At 41.5% G+C, this 14,222-nt stretch overlaps 1 protein-coding gene across 7 annotated transcripts in view; it reads right to left on the bottom strand.

Annotated features, from left to right (window-relative positions):
- elavl4 (ELAV like neuron-specific RNA binding protein 4) overlaps positions 1-14,222 on the bottom strand; it is a 67,545-nt gene that overhangs the window by 36,406 nt on the left and 16,917 nt on the right. For 2 of the 7 annotated variants that reach the window (XM_058390421.1, XM_058390418.1), the window contains exon 1: positions 13,472-13,681. The exons of the other annotated variants lie outside the window; for them this stretch is intronic. In XM_058390421.1, coding sequence (XP_058246404.1) covers positions 13,472-13,495 — 24 coding nt within the window. In that variant the 5' untranslated portion in view covers positions 13,496-13,681. Of the gene's footprint in view, positions 1-13,471; positions 13,682-14,222 lie in introns of those variants that run through there. 7 annotated transcript variants of the gene reach the window in all.

Raw genomic sequence — 14,222 nt, forward strand, 5'->3', positions numbered from 1 at the left:
TTAACATAATTGCTTATCGAGACTGCTTTCAGTTATCTTTTTCATTTTTTTTTTCTTTTCGGGCTGAGCAGTACTGTACAAAAAAACCTTATCACTTTCCCACAATGTGATTTACAACCACACAGACATTATTGTACACGTTTTTTATTTCAGTTGGCCAGGTTTAACTATTTATTAAGAAAAGCACGTAGGTAGAAGAAGGTGTAGGCCGATATTGTTTAACAGTCGGAAGTGGCGAATGACAAGGGAACGGGATTCTCACAGTTCTGCTCAAGCCTTTATAAATCAAAATATCATTTAGGGAAAGGAAAAGAAAAAGACTCGGTAAGCAATAATTACACCCCATTTTAAAGCATGCATTGGCTAAAATGGAAGCTTGCAAGTTTGAAATGAAACCAACTTGCGTGGTAGGTCTGTGAAAAGATTTACAATACAAGGCAGTAAACTGTAAAGCAATTTGCTTCAACAATACTGAATTCCTCCTTTAAATGCATCTTCCTGGGAGGCATAATGTTTAAATAGGCAAATCAGAATATGAGAAATCACAGTTAGCAGAAAATATTACTTACAATTTCAGCGCAATAAAGCAGCTCATTTTTTTTTTTTTACATACTATGATCTTTATCTCTCTCTGTTTCTCTCTCTCTTGCTCTCTTTCACACACACACACACACACACACACAAATATGCCAGTGTAACATGCTATCGACAGAAAACCATGTAATTACAAATGGCTGCAACGGCATTTTGTGTCAGAGTCGGGTTTTTTTTTAAGCCATGTCGCATCAAGCCCTAAAGGAGTGAGCTGCAGCGATTGCTCTGTATATCATACTTTACTCCACCTGCTGGTGTGCTGTGTAACAGACCATCACCATCGCCGACATCCATAACCCGGCCTAGTCTTATTTCACTCAGCCGATTTATATATATCCCAACTTACCAAGAACAATGCTTACTTCACAAGTACATTGTTGTGTGATGTGATGTGATGTGCACTTTACACAAAATGGAGGCCAACTTGGAGCATCGTTTAGTGATTGGAGCATCCTGTAGTCTTATAGCAAGCTGGAAGAACTAGTCAGTCAAACAGACACACCAGGGGAACAGGAGAATGAGAATATTTCTATCAGTCTGTGAATTAGCTTCTTTTTTTTTCTTCCCCCCAAGCCCTCAATTTATTTGTGCTGGCTGAAGTGAGCCATGACTTCAACTCACAATTTCTCTTCCATTCTTTGACAGGAGGTAGTGCATGAGGAGAATATTAGCCAAAGTAATTTACCAGTACAAGGCAGATTACATATCTTCCATAGATAACCATCTGTACTGATATTCAGCTGTGAGCTGTTGAAATGTCGGTGCTTAAAATCACATTTCACGGCAGCTATAAATAATAAGGAGAAGCATCCAACCAGCTGGGAGTTCTTCAGTGGGTTATCAGAGGTTGAAGTTGAGCTTGTGCATGTACGCTGAAATGCCAGAGGGAACTAAAGCTGTCCAAACCGATTCAGGTCTGAGGCATTATACATTCCTTGTATCCTAAGAACAGGTCAGGTAAGTTGTATGTACGTATTGATTTTTAATTTTTAATCGCTGTGTTTTGGCTCTCTGGGATGCCTCCTCCTGGCTGTAGAGGAGCTCTGGGTCAAACAGATGCTCCGTCTAATCAATCCCAGCACTAATGTGAGATGCCAAGCATTGAGTCTGCTCAGCTTGATCAGCATCTACTTTAGCAAATGGGCTGCGTTTTCTATATCCTCTCTTCTTCCTTTCTCTTCCCGGAAAAGGGTCTAGTCAAATGGTTCAGCGTGTAAGTATCTCTTCACAGACCTGCCAGCCACGCAGCTTGCGTAGGAGCTCTACATTTTAAAACTGCAGTGTGCTGGTACGAGCTGTCACTCAAACTTACGCCACAGTGGCAGTCTGCTTTATCGAGGACATACGAATTTGTGTAGGTATTTTGAACACTCGGATATTTACCGACCCCGTGGAAGCCCCACCCTTTACAACATCTTACGCTGGTAATCATCTCCACACAATTTTCCCACTTAACAGATGTGCTGATGCGGCACTTTCCTTTTCTGGGAAGGGAAATGGAGAATGCTTTGAGCTCAGTGATGGGAAATAAAAATCTGTCAGCGTAGGTTCAATGTAGATAACTTTAGACAGGAATACATGAAGGCAAACAGTTCTGGCTAAAGTATGAGAACAAAGAGGTCTGATTTTCGTAAGGCCTACAATGAAGAGCCAAATTTTAATGGTACTGAAAATGAGAAAGTTTGAGTAGCTGCAGATTTTTCAGTACTGAAAATGTCAGTTGTGTGTGCTATTAGAGACATTAGACAAGCGATCTGTATTTAAAAAATGCATATATGTGCGTATAAACTATGTTTCTTTTACTGTTTACTGCTTTGTAAGGCTAAAGCAGGAATACACATTATTCCTCTTCAGGGTTGGCAGGTGTGTCTTCATTTTACTTCTCTAAATGCTTTTCTTTTTATACAAAAGACAGAGTTACTTAAGATCAACATCCATCTTCAATATTCATCTTTCTCTCCCTGCTTGACTCAATCTGTCTCTCTGGTTGCATGGTGAAGGCCGGGAGAGTGTCACAGCCTGATTGCATTATCTGTTACATTACTGCAGGTCTCATTAAGCTGGAGCAGGCTGGAGCAGCTGTGCATCTGGCCAAGCACTGATTCGTTTTCTCTGCCTTTGTGTCTCTGCTGTTCCTTTGATGCTCTGGTTGTGCAATCAAATTATTTTCAGCGGAATCTCTCTGACCTTTCTTTGTCCCGATGGAGGAACTTTACTCCATATGGTTTCAGGTGACTGAATTATAGACGATCCTGAAATATGTAGAAGAATTCACCGAAGCAGCCGAGATGATTTTTCTTGCGTTGTCCTTCTTTCTACACAATGAGTGACAACCCCTGTTCTCGTTTTATGAAGATTCATAATTGTAATCATTTTACAGAGAATTTGTCTTTACACATCTTTTCACAGTTTCTTCCCCCTACACTATCAAGTCATGTGCTGAATGCAGAGTTAATCTTCGCTGCATAAATTCCAAACTTAAATAAAGCATATTTTCTTGCCTCATTTGGAGAGGAAGCAATAATTGATTGTTCAAGTGTTTAATTGCAGATCAAATGGATCATCAGGCACTTAAATCCCCTTCATTTGGTTGTCATTTTTTAAAATGCAGAAAATGAATTCATGTGCAAACCCAGAATCTAGATAATAAGGACACTCTGAGACCATTCTGTGTTATTAAAATAAGCTAATTATAGACTCCAAACAGACTGTCTTACATTATTTCATCTTGGCAAGTTAAAAACAGTTTCTTAAAAACCATCCATTTGTAAGGGGGAGAGAAAAAGAGCTAGGAGCTGAAGAGAGGCGAGGTGACGAGGTGGGAGTGGAGAAGAGGTTACGATACTAAAAGAGGAGAGCAGTGACGAGAGGAGACTGGTAGAATCAGTGGCAATGGCTGCCTTTTCCCCCTCTGGGCTATAGATTTAGAGAGACACCTGCGTCTTTCCCCGGCCCACTCTCATACCCTAAACCCAGCCAGCTGCCCCCTTTCTCCTTCTTTCCCTCTCCCTGGGTATGTCTGATGCCAGGCCATGGATCTGTGTTGGCCTTAAATTAACCTTTCCTGCACCTCGTCAACAGCGGTGCATTAGCGCTCAGTCTGACGACATGGTTAATGCAGTAACAAAGATGTTCAAAATGATATGAGGCCACTACAATCCCGTTTAATTATATGTGCAGTAGTTTAAAAACGAACCTTCATCATGCGTTTCATCCGAATCACAATAACTAACATAATGAATGACTTTATACATATCCTAAAGCTGTATTTTACAAATCGGTGAACTGTTTAATTGTTTTCTGGTCCATGCACCCTTTCACTGTGTTCACATTTGGTCCAATACAGCTTTTCATTCCCTGCTCTTGACAGCATCCCAAAGGACGGAAAAAACCCTCCAGTCCAGTCCAGTCTGGTCCAGTCCAATATGGGACGGCTGGCTTCATTTGGAAACTGGCTGCTTCCCAGCTCCGCACTAAGGCAAGCAGAAAATTGGTGAGCATCTTGATGCGACACTTGAATTTGTGTGGCTCCAGTGGCTCTCTGCTCTGGCTTCCAGCTTAAATGTGAGAGATTTTGGAATTCTGCCTAGCCATCCAGCGCAACCAGTTATGCAGCGCTAACACCGGCTGCAATTTTTCGCCTCACGTCACTCAGGTAGCTCTACGTTGGTAGCTTGTGAATGTTCCTATCTTTAGTTTACTACTGGTTGCCATGGTTTCACTGGCAGCATCAAGCAAATGTGTGACATCCACACACAAGCTGGCTAGAGAATGTATACAATGAACATCGGATGACTTCCACAAAAAAAATTTAATTCAGGAGGGAAAATGCTTGTGTATGCAATGCATCACTGTCTACTAGAGTCACAAAAATAGAAATGAATACATGGAAGCAGAAATGTAGATTTTGTTTTGGTCTTGTTGTGTCTAAATGGTCGCTTCCCAGAAACTTTTCAGCTTGCATTGAAAACGTATACTTCTCAAAACTTCTAGCTGCTTTGTCAAGTCATGTTGCTGCTGGCGTAGTGCAGGGTTATGCTCATTTCTCTAAATGTGTGTATATGGGTGTGGGTGTGTGTGTAAGAACTCTACAAGCCTTAACACTAGCTGCCCATACTTCCATTAATTCTGCATGAATTTTTGATGCTACTGAGAAAGCCTCATTAGATGGCATGCTAGTCTCACATAATAGCTAAAAATTCAGCGGCTCTGAAGCTATTTCTGTCAATGGCCTAGTGTTATTAGGAAATACGACTCATGTGCAGGGCTTATGATGAAAAGGAAGAGAGTATGGCCTTGCCTTTATCTGCCAATCATGGTTACATCGTTCATTCTGTCTCACATTCCCTTCATTTTTATATATACAAGATTCGTCTTTTTTCCCTTTTTACACACACACACACACAGCGCTGTGCGTGCTATGCTAGCAGTAAGGGACTTCTCTCTGTTAAAGGTGACCTTGCTGGAGGTGCTTTGGGGAATCTTTGCCTTACACAGCACAGCTCGCAGCTCAAGATTAGTGCTGTGCTTTAGTTTCTCTCTGCGCATCCAGACCGCTGGGCTGTAGCTACAGCATCTGCATGCACACGTGTGTGTGTGCGGGTGTGTGTGTGTGTGTGTTAAATTTTGTCTGTGCATGCACTTGGCTTAAGCTGTGTCAGCTCCAGGTGCTCTGTTGACATGGCTGCAGGTAGTTGGCAGGTAGCAGAATGCTGGTGCACCTGTGCAGCTTCTCTCTGCCATGTACCACTAACTCACACTTCTTACATATACACACACACACACACACACACACACAGACACACAGACACACACACACTGTAACTAGCTTCATTTCACCTACTTGACAAGAACATATGTGCTGCTATTTTAGAAGTTTGTATTTAAAGGTACAGTTTGCAATTTTTTTAATATTGTTTCTGAACCTTTAATGAGAATTTCATTTCAAAGATCCCAAAAAGATTCAAAAAGATTCAAAGATTCAAAAATACCCCTAGCTGGAATATAGCTGCTAATCTCTGCTCAACTGATCCATAAAAGCCACATAGGAGGCACACTGTATGTATGTTGTGCTTGAATTACCCCGGAAATCAGAACTCGGATTTAATATATATAATTTTCATCCTTCATGCGTTCAACAAAAGACACTGACATCCCCATTTAAATAGTTTGTTAGCGACAATGCATTCAGCTAACAATAGTGACGAAAGGTTTGAAGTGAAATCTATAGTTAATGTTATAGATTTAACAAGCGAATATGTCTGTGTGTTCATTGATATAAAACAGATGCTTGTAGTTACAGCATGGATTACTTAAAAGTTAAGAAGTGCTCGTTTTTTGTTTACTGCTGATGCTGTGAGCTGCCATGTTGATTCGACATCAGGTGCAAATCAACACATGGGGTTGAGGAGACCTTCCTGCCTTTCTACACTGGAGACTGAGGCCACTACATGTGGATGGGAAGCCTTGTTACCTTTTGCTTCACGTTTAAAATTATGTCTGAATCCTTACTGGATATAGTGAGAAACTAGAATAAATGGTGTAAGGTATAAATTCCAGTTTGCATTTATACTTCCCTCTTTTTAAGCCATTAGGGTAATATTTGTTCATTGTAGCTAAGGTATTAAAAGCAGTGCAAAGAGCCTGAGAGTAAGTAAGGGAGGGAGTCAGTAGAAGGGGAAATGTGCTGACTGCAGCTTCACGTTCCTGAGAGGATGAGACATGCTCCTGAACACACATACACCCACATACACACACACACACAGGCCCTAAATTGAGGCTGAAGTTGAGCTAATCTAATCTCAGTGTCCTCATCTTCCTGCAGCTGCTCCTCTCTTTCCTACTACTGAGAGTTTTCCCTTCATTAACACTTTTTATTCTTCCAGCCTCTCTTCCCCTCCCTCTTCTACCTACACACTTCTTTTACTACTCTCCTCTTTTACTCTTTTATGTTTTACTTTTAATATCTTAATGCAAGCCAGGCTGATTGTGTCGGTCGGTCTCGTTCCCTTCCTGTATAGTGAAATCGTTATGCATTAAGTGTATGTCTTATGACAGTAAAAACAATTTCATTATTGATTCAATTATTGATTCAGATGCTCTGCTGCATCTGTTTTCATAAGACAGCACACAGATCATTCATATGAGACAGACTGAGTAATTAGCTGGGGCAGCCGTTTAATATACTGTATGCTATCAATTTTAATGTTAACGTGAAAGACAAGTATTAGAAGATACTCAAACTGCTAGCAGTGTCATGCTGACGTCGTATGGTTTACGCCGTCGTGAACAACACCTTATAAATACCCGTGCCAACTTGTAGCTACTGTATGAGCTCCACATATTTATTATATTTATATTTTATCTGCACCATGCCAGACGTGTCATTACATTAAAACAAAGCAATAGTAGAACTGAGCTATGACTAACTGCATGAAACATCCTGCTGTTGTCTCAGCAACTTGTACACTAAATAAATAGTTAATCTAGCACAATGTTTCCTGTAGCAGTGTGCTCTCGATATGATGTTGTTACTGAGAAGCTTTTCCACGTGCTGTACTGTTAAAGAGGAGAAGATTAGCATAATGTTTACATGTGATCTATCTATCTATCTATCTATCTATCTATCTATCTATCTATCTATCTATCTATCTATCTGTCTGTCTGTCTGTCTGTCTGTCTGTCTGTCTGTCTGCCTGCCTATCGATCTATCCGCCTCCTTAAAAGGAACATTTGCACAGCTGCTCATTCATGAAATTATCCAATCAGCCAGTCAAGTAGAAGCAACGTAATGCATAAGATTTTGCAAATACAGGTCACAAGCATCATGGGCTGGCTTGAATATTTCAAAAAGATCTCCTGGGATTTTCACGTACAACAGTCTCGAAGGGGAAAAAAACAAAAACATCGGGTGGCAGTTCAGCAGGTGGAAATGCTTCATTAATGAGAGATGAAAATACTGGAAATACACACTCTTTACAACCATGGTGATCACTCAGATTACCACTCTTTACACTTTAAGGCTACAGTGTGCACAGGTTAATAGAAACAGGACAGTTGAAGACTGGAGAAACACCAGACGATGTTTAACTGAGCAGTTTCAGTGAATCTGTAGCCTCAAGTTCCTGTTATTGGCTGAGAAGAGTACCCTATGTGGTATTCTGCTGTCGTAGACCATCCACCTCAAGGTTCAAGATCTTGTGTGTTCTGAGATTCTTTTCTGCTCATCATAGTTGTAAAGACTGGCTATTTGAAGGTTACGGGTGTTGCTATTAAAGTGGCCAGTGAGTAGACTGTTATTGAATAAAATGCATTATTGAGACTTCATTGATGAAAGCTCCTCCTTTATTCTAGTCACAATTATTTCCTGTGCATTATTTTTTATTATTTTCTTTTTGATTAAAAAACACAACACAGAAAGATGTCTTTGTGTCTGAATTATGGGTCAGAATATACAGCAGGCAAAGCGCCTGCTGCAGCAGGAAAACAAAGAGCTAATGGAGTCTCATGGCCGAGGATATAACTCCCCTGCAGAATCTCAACAAAAGCACAAAATGTGGCAGGAATTCAAAACAGCAGATTAATCTTCTACTACTGGGCTACAGTTTAATTGAAAATGTCCATAGAGGACAATCGAAGCTCATACAAAATGTGCCAGAAATGTATATATATATAGCATTGTCCATGCAGAGCACTGCAGCGCACCGGTGTTTACACGCTGAGTGTGGAAGGACGAGATGCTGTTTTTACACTCTCCAGACGGGTGTAAATAATTCACTTAACTTCGGAAGTGCTCGCTGGTCTTAGTGTTTGACTTTCTGTTAGTGGTGGTGTTTAATAAAAAAGACTTAAGTTAGATAGTTAAGATGGTAAACCTGCTGCATAAAATGAAAGAAGGCAGCAAAACGCAAGAAGGAAAACATTAGTTCCTGAGGTAAAAAAGCAGCATGCACTAGGTCTGTTTCTAACACTAATCACGCTAACTCTGGCTGACAGCGAGATATCTGCGGCCACAGAGAGCTCTCTAAGGGCAAGACTTCGCACGATACAATACCTTTTTGAAATGCCAGCAATATTGTAACTATGGTTACTGTTTTGATCAAGATGATTTTTTGCGCTGTGCCGTTTGCCCTTTCTCTGTCAGACTGCATTGTGGGAATAGCTGTGCGGTACGGACCGGAAAGCCTTAACTTCCCTGAACTTTGGCCCTGTGCCGCTAGCGTTCAGAGGCTAAAACTGTCTTTGACATTTATACTAACTGTCACCTTCTTTTCTTATGTTTCTGCCTCATGCTCTTTTATTAATTCCCTCTGTTCCCGGAGTACCTGAGGACATTTCACTTTCATTCAAACTGTTCAAATTGAGATTAGCGTACGACCGTAATGACTGAGCAAACCGGGCGCTAATCCTTTCATCACCCTTGTGCCGTGCACCTAAATTCGTACTCATAGACATTCGATACACGCTGCTGTCATATGAACAAATGACCTTGAGATGTCCTTTCTTGCCCCGCAGCAGGTGAGCTTATGAGCAGCAAGTGCTGATAGCTTGTGGTAAGAGCTTGTCTGCTGCTGCCTCTGCCACATTTGCTGTCTTTTCCTGGGGTACAAAATGTAAGAGAAAATGTGTAGTTTGTGCACAGTCTCAGGAGAGGCTGCCACTCAAATCCAAACGTCTGTACGAATACCAAAACACGTCGGGGGAGGGATGAAGCGAGGAGGATGGAGAGAAACAGGGAGGACAGTGAGGGGGTGAACGATGTCAAAGAAAGCCAGAGAAAGGGAGTAAGAGAGACGGACAGAGGCTGAGAGAAGAAGAGGAAAGATGGACAGAGATAGTGAGCAGGAAAAAGGAGAGCAGCAGGCAGAAATAAAAGAAAATCTTCCACATGTGACGATGAGTGCTGAATGATAATCAGCTTTAGGGACGGCGTTGTGTGGAATACGGATTTAGTGAGGCAGCAGTAGGTGAGACCATCCAAGAACCATGGCTTTGCATGTCAACTGTGTATATTTTGTGTGTGTATTTGTGTGAGATGAAGAGAGAGAGAGAGAGAGAGAGAGAGAAAGAGAGAGAGACAGAGTATCCAGCTGATTATCGCCTGTCTGTGCGTGGCACTTTGAATTTGCGCCAGAGGAATTAGGCTTGTGAAGCCTGCTTAAGAGCACACACTCGCTTTCTCCACCTCTTGCCATCTCGTTCTCTTTTGCCTCAGCTATCTGCAGGGAGAATGCAGATGAATAAATGAGAGAAATCACTGTGGAAGCCTATTAAAATTTTTAACTAAAACGTTTTGTTGCTATTCATGTATATTTAGCTTTCACACTAAAATGAAGTCTGCTTAGGAAAAAGGAAGCATAAAATCCCGACAATGAGCAGAGCAGATTTTGTTTGAATACACTTGGCTTCTTAACCTTTGCTTACCTAAGATAATTTGCCTTCTGAAAGATGTCAAGACTTCCAAAATTACCCTACTTAATTCTATATCCAACCGAGCTTCACGAGATAATGAAAAGCTATAATAACTGTCAACTTAGTCTTATCCCATTAAAGACCTCTTAATGTGGCCTTATCAAAAAGGCAGCGTGACTCTAAAACATGAACCGACGCACAAAAACACCTCAAAAAAACCCCAGAAGTGCTAAGTAAAAACTTCCAGCGCGTTTATCATCTAGATGCTGTGCTGGAACTTGAACTTCATCGGTGATATTTCTTCTCAGTGTGTATAGGAATAGGAGAAATATAGAGAACATTAAATGTGTGACTAAGGTATGTAATGCTAATGACATTGATATATACAAAGACGTAAATATGACATATGATAAATTTTGTTTGAATTCTGTTTGTGGAGATATGAGCTATTGACCTGACTATAATTATACTTTAAGGTTAGCTTCTCAATAATTACTAATAATCAAATAAACTTAATAATAATAATGAATGACAACAGTTGCTCTGCTTTTCTCTCCGCTTGTGAAAGACTTTTTGACTGAATGTGACTAATCAGGTTAACTAAAGGTTAAATGAAGGGTAAAAAATAAATAAAATAAATAAATAAATGACTATGCTTTAGTCCTGTGACTAAATAAGGTCCATTAGTTGTATTGTGTTATATGAACACATCCTTTATTCCTAAAGTGTAGGAAAAAAATGTTACGAATAAAGATTTTGGGTGTGTATGTAGCATGTTTTTATTGCTCCCTCAGTGTGTTCTCACCAGCCATGTGTCCGCTGAGCCATGAGCAGAGACCGTATGTAATTGCTGTGATCACGCATCAGTCATAAACATCTCTATCTGTGTAGTCAGTTGTACTGAGTAGTGTGTGTTAAGCTGATTGCAGTGTGCAAATTCTCACAAAAAAAAAGCACACGTGTAAAAACGTCCAATCCGAACATTAATTATTGATTAATTACATTGTATTAATGTGGTAATGAAACGTACGGTCAGGACAGTTCATTCATGGAATAACATATAGTCGCTTTTATATCGGTGTAATTATTTCATTTGCCGTTTAATGTGGAATGGAAATACTGTTCGAAGTGCTCTGAGCACTGAAAAGCACTTAGTGGACTATAGGTGAAGCTGCAGGAGACATGCGCATGAAGGCTCTACAGCGCCACCACCTGAGGTCGATAGAGAAGGGCAGCACGAAATAGGCATTTAAACTCATTGCGCTCTCCTGCAGTGGAATAAAGTAGATACGGCTGGACGCATAGAGAGATAGACCCCTCTGGAAAACAATATGGGCCTCTTTATTAAATTCTCGACATATTTTACTCTCTTTAAGCACACCCTATATGCTGTATGTTGCAATAGTTATGTCTTTTTTTTACTACATAATAAATCCTGAAAGCCCACAATACACTGCAGAAGGTTAGTGACAAAACCATACAGCCTCTATAATGCACTGCAGTTTGCCATTTCTATCGCCGTCTTCTTTCCTTCCTTCATTTCTTTCTTCCTCTCAAGCTCTTTCCCTTTTCTTCACTCTGAAATAAATCAGCTGGCTGCCTGTGTCACTCCGGTGTCATGTGTAGTCACGCTCATGGAAGAAGGGTGCAAAGTCTCCCACCCAGCCATCACACTTCCTGGAGCTATTCTCTCACCCATGCTGCCTGGTCCTGAAAGCTCAGCGGTCAGTCTTTCTCGTTTTCTTTCTCGCTCTCTGCTGCCCACCTGCGCCTCGATCCTCTGCCTTTTAATATTCAGTCTAGCCACGGACTTATTAGCATTGATATGCAACCTTGGAGTTGGACAATAAAGGAGAAAGCCCTGGAGTAGACTGGTGTGGCTTACGTACGGGAGAGAGGAGGTGGAGAAAAGAAAGGAGCGAGGGAGGAGAGCGAGCGAGTGGCGGAGAGAAATGGGGGAGAAGGTGAACGGTCATGGGAGCAGGGGACTGCGGAGGAGGTGCGCTAATCAATTCAGCATCTAAAACATCTAGGAACGCATCTTCTCTCTACCCATCTGTACGCCTCCTGAATCCTTCAACACTCGCTACTATACTACACTACACTACTACACACACACACACACACACACACACTCACATACACACAGCATAAGGTACAGCAAGATTCACTGTTGGAAAGCGTTCCCTTTTCAATTAGCATTTTGATTGCGCGTTAAAGCCCACACACAAACAGTCAAACAGTTGAAAAAAAAAGAAAAAAAGAATAATGCTGCCCACATTTTTTAGATACAAATAACCAAACTGTAAAAGTGTCTAAGCAGCGGAGGAGGACATTGTTTAAAAAATATTCAAATGTTGTCTAATGTTTGACAGCCGTGTCATTTCATTCAACAATTAACGTGTGCAATATTAGCCGTCAGCTACCCTGCAATTATACTGTCCTGCTAATATCCTAACAGATGTTGATAACATAGGCCTAGTATTTTCTGATTTGGTGTAGTTTTGTAGTTTCTCTCTCTCTCTCTTGCTCACTCTCTATCTCTCTTCCTCCCTCCCTTGCTTCCTCGTGGGGAGAGTTGGTTCCTGGCAGGCACAGTCTCTTACTAGCCTGGTGACAGCCGGGCGAGGCAGCCTCTGAGCCCTTAGTCAACAATGGATACACACACACACGCACACACACACACACATGCATGTACACTGCAGTCTGCTCTATTACCCCCAACAATTATATTTACAGAAAATGTACACACAGCTGGTGATTTTCAGATGTTTGCACAACGGAAAGCATATAGGCTTACATACAGAAACAGTATCCAACATTTACACACACACACACACACACACACGCTCGCTGTCACATGCTGGGTCACTCCCACTCATACTCATTTACAAACTCATGCAAGAGAATGCACGCTGCCATGCAGTTATGCAATCCGCATTGAATATCACCACAAAAAAATATATCTATAAATAAGCACAAAATGTTAAACTATAACATTGTTAATTAGGAAATTAGGAGAATAAAAAAAAAAATCTCTACATACACACACACACACACACACACACTCACAGACAGACACACTCTGTGTAAATCTGCACCAAAGATCTACCGCATTGGTTGGAGAGAGTGAGTGCAGATCTAAAGGTGTTCATTAAGATTCTGCACGCCTCCTTAGTCATAAAACAGGTTTTAAAACCAGACATCAAACAAGCTGCAGCCGCCCTGTCCTGCCTCTCCTTCTCCTCATCCCTCCTTTATTCCCTCCTTTATTCCTCTTTCCCTTCTTCTCTTTCCATCCATATTTCTAGAGGCCAAGTGCTTCTCCTCGTAGAGAAAGAGAACGAGAAAGTGAGAGCCTGTCTAATGCGGGTACTGCAGCGGAAGGTACCGAAACACGGCAAGGGCAAGAACACAGACGCACACATGAAGAGAGGGACAAAAAGAATCACTGCAGCATCCTTACCATTTTAAACCCATTCCACTCCATTTGTGAGCCGGCGAGCAGGGTTCTCTCCCGCAGCGGTGTAAATGTCCCCTCTCTCTGAGCTCTCTCGTTCTCCCTATCTCTCTCTCTCTGTCTGTCTGAATGCGGCTCAGCGGTAGTGAGGCAGCGTGCGGTGAGCAAGAGCAAGAGTGGGCATTCCTCCTCTGAGCGCAGCTGCTTGTGAATGCACAGGCTTCGGCGCGAGCCAAACGCTGCAGCCCCACTCCCAGCTCCCTCGTCATTGGGTGCAGTCGACATAGCCCCACCCACCCCAATAGCATCACTGGCTGCCTCAGCTGCCCATCATCTCCACTCCCCTGGAAAAATTAACACCTTTCGCTCTGGCAGCCTAGCAGACAGGAGCACTGACGCCTTGGCAAAGAGAAGCCTTTTTTCCGTACCAGCAAAACCAATCAATCGTTGCTGAGCTCCGTGCTTGAGTGTGCACTTACAGGCACTACAGTGATAGGATGCCTGCGCAGCACTGGGTATATAAATTAACCACTAATGCATGCACACTAAAAGCATGCACTGATTTCAGCAGGATGCCTCACCCCTTCAGACACACTCACACACCTAAAATTTTAATGAGCACTAATATATAATTTACATAACGTCAATCCATGTTGATTTCTTTAATGGACACCCTTTATGGCTTTTGCAGTATTTTGAATATATCTACATATATGAATATATATATATATATATATATATATATATACACACACAA

Source organism: Hemibagrus wyckioides, linkage group LG05, assembly GCF_019097595.1.
Source record: "Hemibagrus wyckioides isolate EC202008001 linkage group LG05, SWU_Hwy_1.0, whole genome shotgun sequence".
In the NCBI taxonomy this organism is placed as follows: Eukaryota; Metazoa; Chordata; class Actinopteri; order Siluriformes; family Bagridae; genus Hemibagrus; species Hemibagrus wyckioides.